Below are 7,809 nucleotides of genomic sequence, written 5' to 3'. Positions count from 1 at the left end.
TCTGACAACTTGTTAGATGTTTGAGCTGAAATAAGGTTTTACCATGAAGTCTTAGGTGGTTTTGCCTACTTCTTTAAATCAGAATTTAGCTATAATTTATACCTTTTTGAAGGTAAAGTACAATTTGGACAGTGAAAATTAAACTTGTTTGCTCCCAAGCTTTAAAAATCCAGTGGCCCATGGTATGTCAGGTTACTGAGATATCCTAATGCGTTTGAGTACAGCCCTAGCTTAGCTAGCTCAGGAGAAGTGTTTCTGAACCAATAATCTCTGCTTGTGAGTTACAGTATGGGGCAAGTAGTAATAACTTTCTCTGCAGGGTGGTTTGTTTTTTCTTTTGTTTGTGGGTTTGTTGTTGTTGGGCTTTCTGCGATTGTTTTGTTTTTCCAAGGGAGGTGACTCTGGTGGGGGAGAATGCTTAGTTCAAGAACAGCTTTGTGTTACTGAAATTACTGCTATTAACTGGGTAGACTGTGTGCTAGTGCAGTGCAGTCCTGAAGGAATTTGATACCAAACATAAAATGGAGTCTCACAGCAATCTGCTCCAGATGTTCTAGTAAGATAAGGGGTTTGGCTGTATAATACATGTATTATTCTTGCATAACCATTGCTTTCATCATTTTCCTATTCCTTGCTTATTCATCTGTGTTCTCTTAAATCTTGTGTCTGATTAACTTTTCTCCTCACTAAAATACTGTATTACTGTCCATGTTGCTTACTTCTGCGGGTTCAGAGAGAACAAGGACATTATCTTTCAAAATGTCTGCTGTCAATGCTGTGTGATCAAACCATGTCTTAACCAGGCTGCAGTCTGTGTGCTGCTGCTGCTGCGTGTGATCAATAAATAAACCTGTACTGGCAAAAAGATGAGTTAAGCAGAGAGTTCCAGGACTGATCCAAGCTTGGTTTGCTCTGCAACACACCCACTACTGTTTTGTGTAGGAAGGAAAAAGAAACCTCCTATTCCTTGCTCCGTAATTGCAAGTGTGTGGCTCTGAAGTTTGTTTCTTCCTGTAAACTTTCACATTGGGCACAGCACTTTCCAGAAAGCGGAAGCATGGACGGTGCGCTGGTGAAAATCAGATCAGAGTTCAATAAACAGTCCAGAGGCAATAGCTTTGTTTTGGAGGGAGTGGCTGGTGTGTTCTGGCAGCAAACTTCAGCGATGGAGGCTAAGTGATGCAATTGCTGGTTAGCAGGAGGGTGAGGAGGATCTCTGGAGTCGTTTGTTCTCTGAACAAGATTTACACAAATGCAGGACTATAACTGGTCTCAGTCTAATACTGATGGTGCTACAGGCTCCAAAGTAACCTATTTTAAATTATTATTTTTCAGTTTTTGTTCTTTCAATATAATAAAAATCCAAAACAAATCAGAAACTGTCTTGGTTTGTTTTGGTTTTTTTCCTTCAGGAACACGTTTAGGGAAAAAGTATTGGAAAAGTGAGAGGGAAGTGAGAAAGTGTAGTAGTGCAAGGCGATTTCCTTCTTTCTCACTCACAAAAGGAAATAAGGAAATAATGAAATAATGAGTAGGAATTCTTGGTCACTTGGAGTGCTTGGGAAAATCCAGATGCCTCATTTGGGCCTCCAGAGAGATGAAGCACTTACATGATTAGGTATTAAGTGTATGCCATAGAGATAAAACTCACTAATTAAAAAGCTAAGGCTTGTTAGTATTTCCACAGTCTTTTGAGTTCTAATCATTTGGGGAGCTAATACTTCTGTTACCAGTTTGTAATAAATGCTGACTTTCTGCTTTAATACCAGCTGCCTGTTTTTAAAATTTTGATACAAGGTACACCCAGCTTGCATTAAGCTTAGCTATCCCAAATATAAAAGTAAAATATACTTTTTTAACTACTGCAAAACTAAATTAAGTTGGTTTTTTTTCATTTTAGTGGAAGCATTTTTTGAGTAAGAGCTTTGATATACATTTTATTATTTTTTTAATTATTGTTTTTTGACTTCCTAGCAAAAAACCACTAGGATGGGGCCTGCTGGGATTTGAGGTGTTCCTTCAGAACTGTCAGCATTGGTGGACTCATTTATTGGAGGGGGAAGGGGGGAAGAGTGAAGGGCTGGTAGTTTTAATCCTCGTTAGATAGAGGTGTGCTGTGATTTTTTTCTGACTTCTCCATATAGATATTTGCGAACAGAAATTTGATTTGCAGCAAGTATATTTTTTTAATGTTCTATGGTTGCCTTGCAATCCAGACCAAGCTCTTGCTGCCTGTTATGTTGACTGTCAAGTTGAAACAAGCCTTGTTGTCTTGCTGTTATCAAGCTTCTGGGAAAGAATGGAAGTAGTTCAAGTAGAGGCTCTGTCTGTGCTTAGAAGTCTTCTAATTTGGAGTTGTTGGCAGCTCTTAATTGAAATCCATATGTTGAATGTCCTGAATTGCTCAGTGCTGTGATACTATTTGTAAACAGCAGATACTATTTGTAGAGCACTGGAAACCCTGGGGTGTTAATTGGCAGAGGTTTGGGTTTGTTGTTTGCTTTGGATTTTTGGGTGGTGGTTTGTTTTTTTTAAAAAAAAACTTTTAAAATTCTATTTCACTGATTCTAATAGATTGGCTTTTGAATGACTCTTTAATTTTCTGCTTTCCTTGCACACCATTTCAGGTTGAGAAAATAAAGCTTTAATACTTTGAGCTGTGCTCAATAACTAGTGAAATCACTAAGGACTTCTATATGCTAAACTGGGATCACAGGATGAAAATAAAAAGAGTGACAGATGTGGAATTAGTCTCAAAATTCCAAGGCATTCAAGGTCTTAATTCTTTTATAGTAATTCAAGTGCTGCTAGCTCTTTATCTTGGGGCAGATAGCCTATCATGGCAGTTAAACTCATGACTGTGTACAAACAGTAAATGATTTAGTTGTAATTGAACATGTCCTTTTGTGCTTTATGAGGTACTGCCAGAGATCTGAACCTCAGCATGGGCTTTTTAAAACTAGTATAGAGCAGGAAGGTATTTTCGAACATAGGGGTTGATACCCATGGTTCTCTCATAGAGAAGAGGAAGTAGAAGGGTTGAAAATGCACTGAGAGCAGAAAGCCAGAGTAGAGAAGGATGAAACAGGTGAGAGAATATAGTGTGAACAGTGGTGAAGCAAAATGATAGATTTGGACAAGTGGCACATGAGCAACTTGACAGTTTGCCCTGTAGGAACTGTCCTGTGAGAGGGAAAATATGCTCGTTTTGAGGCTAAAGATACTGGTGATTAAATGTAGTTCTTTGCTGCCAGCTTACTAGCTGCTGTTTTATATTCCAAGGCATAAAATGGAGGATACAACTGGCTCAATTAGCTGCAAATTCTGGTAAGTTTGTGTAATGCATGATGAGAGGATATAATTTCTACACAGCAATCAATTTTGATTTCACTAAAGGATTCTTTCTAGCAGAAGGTGCAAGCAAGCTTTTCACCATGGGGTCTTGAAACCCTTGGGGGGAAAAAAGAGACAACCCAATAAAACCATCAAGGGAAAAAAAGTTATAGGTAGGAACTGTGAGTCTCAAAAGCTAAAACTGGTTTTAAATGTTCAAAAGCTTGTTTTCCTGACTGAAGCTTCAGTAATTATCACTCTTACTATCATTTACTCCTGTAACCAGGCCAGTAAAAGAAATATCTGGCAGATATTCCTAAGTTGTGAGGAACTGCAAACCAGGTTTTTTTTTTCCTTTTTTTTCCTTTTGAGTCTAATTGTAAAAGATCCTCTTGGTGGTGGTGGCTGCACTGAATACTGATTGGAAAACGTCTGCAGCTTGAAAATACCGTCATGTTTTTGTTATGCAACCTTTGGCATGTGTCTCTAGATATTAGTAGCAGAAACTATGCTCCTGTAAATTTTGAATAGGTTATAAATGCTGTGAAGGCAATTTTACACTGGCTTAAGCTACTTTCGATTCTTTGAGCTCTTACTGAAGGCATTTCTGGTATGTACCAAAACGGGGCAGCAGAAGGAGTCTTCAGGGGCAGTGTGAGGGAGAAGGACTGGTGAATACACACCCTGTGCTGAGTGCTTACACATTTTGGGGTTCAACCTTTGTGCGAGTTCTTCATACCTCCCCTGTGGTTGTGTGGCTTTTCTGATAAGGACTGGTGAGGTTTAAATAAATTATCTAGGAAAGAGAGGGGGACTGTTCCCCCCAGCCTGTTTTAAAGCTGCAACATGGGAGAATCCAAGCCACAAGCTACATTGGAGGGTCAGGGATGTAGTGGAAGCTTTCTCTCATCCACTCAGTGTGGTGTTACACGTCCCTTGCTGTTTGCCCCCAGCACTGTGTGAGAACAGAATGCAGTACTTAATTTGTGTGTTAAATTAACTCTGCCTTTCAATTGTTGTAGAAAGCAAAATCTCTTTCCAAATGTTCCTCATTGTGTCTGTTATATCTTTACCTTCTCGGCCTCTTTTAACTGTTTCCAGCTTTCAGGTTCACAAGTCTGCGCATTCATCATGCAGCACCAGCTTAATTATGTCATTTGAATCCCTGTGAACCTTATCCAGCCCCTTAATTTGCAAAGCTGCTTAGTTGTGATTCATTAAACCTAGCAAGTGTCCAGTGCTCTTCTGGCTCTTTTGGTAGTGGTTTAACTAAATCAGGTTGAAATGTAATTGTAAGTTGGGCTCTTTTTTCCCTTCCACATATAGACAAAGTGAAGGGTTTATTTCTAATTGAAATAAAGCATTATTAGTGTGTTGCTAAGAAGAGCCTACCTGTTGCAATGTAAATAACCTTGAGGTAACTGTGATCTCTCTCAGGTGGTGAACTTGCTGATGGGCATCTTGTTGACAGTAGAAGTGACTCATCCAAATATGGTGCCAACTGTTGATATCCAGTATGAAGTCATTGGAAATTACTACGCTTCCGAGAGAATGGCTGGTAGGTCTACAACTCTGCTGCCTGATCAGACAATAAAGCGTGTAGTGTTGTGAATTTGCCTTATGCTAGTGTGTGATATATGTGTGCAGCTTTTAAATGTGGTTGTCTTGCTTTCTGAACTTCTCTTTAATTATTCTGGGATTGAATTTTCTGCAAGAATAAAAAAAGAAACTTTATGGAATACTATTTTTACTTCGAATTAGATTTAAGGAAAGAACTTAAAGCTATTGTGTATGAGTTTACTAAGAGTAAAACCGTGTCATCTTTCTAAGAAAAGCAAAAGAATTCCGATGCCCAGTACTTGAGGGAAGACAAAATATTTCTCTAATAAGTTTGACCTGCAGAAGAAACGAAAGAGAAAGCATCATGAGCAGAATTAAGCCAGCTTTTCATTCTTATTATAGATTGAGTGTATGATGTGTACAGGCATAACTGGTGTCAAACTTCTCTGTAACAACCAAGCTTTTTAACTGTAGTATCTGTAAACCTGTGCACGTGCTGTGTTTTTCTTGTTTTCAAATGTGTAGAAATATGTTTAGTGTGGCACTTCTAATGTCTTATCTCAGTCTGTTGTATTATATGAAAATTTAAGGAGGGTAGGATCCAGTGGAGCAAAGATCAACAGTGCAACACAAATCTGGGTTCTTCCAGTCATTGTGTTATTTGTTCATGGCCTGAGATGAGGATCTGTCAGTTCTGACCTGTGACTGTACCGCATATTTATTAGCAATGAAATTAGGGTGGGAATGAGGACCAAATGCTTCATAAAGCCAAGAGATTGAGTAAAGTTACAGCAGATGTCCGTAAAACTTGGTGCACTCTGTAATGATTGTTGTTGTACTTGGTAGCCTTAAGCTTATCTGAGTGAAAGATGCTCCTGAAGCTGCAAGTGCTTTCTTCACTCTTTAGTGTAAACTATCTGTCATGTGCTTTTGACTTAGATTCTTGTTTCCCTTGTTTTGTGTGCATGAAGGAATATTGCAGGTTTTGTTGTGCATGTGGATATTGTGAGTAATAAATCCAGAAGAAAACCACACTTGTTGGTGATTGCTGACTTAGGTCCAGTTGGTGTAGTGCATTTCAGACATGGGGGGACTTGTTCTTTGTGTCATCTGTGTTTGTAGGTGATGTTATCTTGTACTGGATTGAGTACGTACATGCTTCTACAGTTAATCTTTTCAAATCAACTGCAGACTAGCAAGGCTTCTCGGATCATCTTTTTCAAGCATGGGATGCACAAAAGTTTGGCTTCAATCTTGCTAAAAACATTAATTTACCACATCAAGACTTTCTAGCTGGTTTCTTTCTCTGTGTTTAAAATTGAACTGTGCTGTAGGAGAACAAGTATAATCTAACTTGTGGAAAGCAGCTGTGCTTCTGTCATCAGTAACTGTGATGCACAAGCTGAATCTTGATCATGCAGTTTCCATGAGTGTCCTGGATTTTGCTACAAATTGGCTTCCATTTAACTGCCTTTTCTTGTAAATAATGAGATACCTTCCACACAGTGATTTCCTGTTTTCCTTAGTGTTACTGAAGGAGCAGTGCTGCTCCCACTGCCAATGACCAAATTACGTAACCAAACCATTTTCAAGTGTAAAGGTTGATCTGTGCTAGCTTCACTTAAGATTCCTTCCAGTTGTAAAGCTAATCACTCACATACTTTTAGCACTGACATGTACTGCAAATCAGCATCATTATGGTGCATTACTGTCAAACTATGTCAGGCTTCTAATTGGTGTGACTGAGCTTTAGTGAGGCCTTTGATTAAGGCAAAGGGATTTTTCCAAATACTTGCTGGTTTTCTTGAAGCAGATCTTTTTCTGTTAGGAGACGTCTGAATTACTCGATTCTGCTGCTGCTAGCTTGCACAGATGAAACAGTTGAGAACAGATCACAGTTATGGATAGAGCTTGGGTACCTGTCAGCTGCAGTGTGACAGCTGCAGGAAATGACTGATGCTTCTTGTTTTTCTTTTAATGCAGAAAATGCCTGTGTTCTGTTTGCTATCTCCCTCCTCATGTTCACAATCAGTGCAATGATGGTGTACGGAGCAATTGCGGTAAGTGTATTTATTATAGGCCACGGTTTTAAACTTGCTACTTGCCTTTTTAACCAAATACCTTACTTGCTGCTGCTTTCTTCTTAGCATCGTGTGGGCTGGCTGATTCCATTTTTCTGTTACCAACTCTTTGACTTCGTGCTCAGCTGTCTGGTTGCCATCAGCTCTCTCACCTACTTGCCCAGAATCAAGGATTACCTGGATCAGTTGGTAAGTGTTCAGCACAAGTTGATATTTCACATTTGAAATTAAAGTTTGATTTAACTGGTTCAGTGACTGAGCAACTGTTCCCTTTCTGTGCATAAGAAAGAGGAAGTTAGCCTGCAGCTGCCATAGGTGGTTATGAGAATGAAAGCTCATCAGGGGTGTAAGGGTCACAGGTGTCACTGCTCCTTGAAAGGAAAGCCAGGGAGAGTAAAGAAAGAATTGTTGGTCTAAACTGTTAGCTACATTCGGACTTGAATCGAGGTGGTTTTAAGCAATGTGGTTCTGTGGCAAATTTACTACTGCAAATTAGAATGTGCTGACCTTTATTTGGTGGGGAGGGGAAGAAAAGTATGGGTAAGGATTGATATGATGTAGGGCCCTACAGCACTATGGGATAGAATCTGAGATTCTGAGGTTCCCTTTTTCCATTCTATGTGGCCCTTCTCATTTGCAGCAATATTTTCTAAGGAAACTGCAATGGAGTTCTCATTAACACTGCCTGTGGTTTAACTGCAAGAATACTTAATGGGTAAAATACACTGTCAGTTAACAGAGATCACAAGCTCTTTCTGGCTGCTCTTGAGATTTGTTTAAGTAGATGTGTGGGGTTTTTTTAAAAGCCTCTTTAAAACAGACAGAAATTTGGATT

The 7,809-nt window shown here is 39.2% G+C and overlaps 1 protein-coding gene across 1 annotated transcript in view; it reads left to right on the top strand.

The window, feature by feature from the left end:
- The first annotated feature begins 4,775 nt into the window (after positions 1-4,775).
- LAPTM4A (lysosomal protein transmembrane 4 alpha) overlaps positions 4,776-7,809 on the top strand; it is a 6,474-nt gene continuing 3,440 nt past the window's right edge. The window contains exons 1-3 of the mRNA XM_009084598.1: positions 4,776-4,891; positions 6,877-6,953; positions 7,041-7,163. Of these exons, the coding sequence (XP_009082846.1) occupies positions 4,786-4,891; positions 6,877-6,953; positions 7,041-7,163 (306 nt within the window). The 5' untranslated portion in view covers positions 4,776-4,785. The remainder of the gene's footprint in view (positions 4,892-6,876; positions 6,954-7,040; positions 7,164-7,809) is intronic.

The sequence above is a fragment of the Acanthisitta chloris genome, unplaced genomic scaffold, assembly GCF_000695815.1.
Source record: "Acanthisitta chloris isolate BGI_N310 unplaced genomic scaffold, ASM69581v1 scaffold35381, whole genome shotgun sequence".
Lineage (NCBI taxonomy): Eukaryota > Metazoa > Chordata > Aves > Passeriformes > Acanthisittidae > Acanthisitta > Acanthisitta chloris.
The sequence above is the reverse complement of the archived record's forward strand: the minus strand, read 5'-3'. Positions and strand labels throughout refer to the sequence as shown.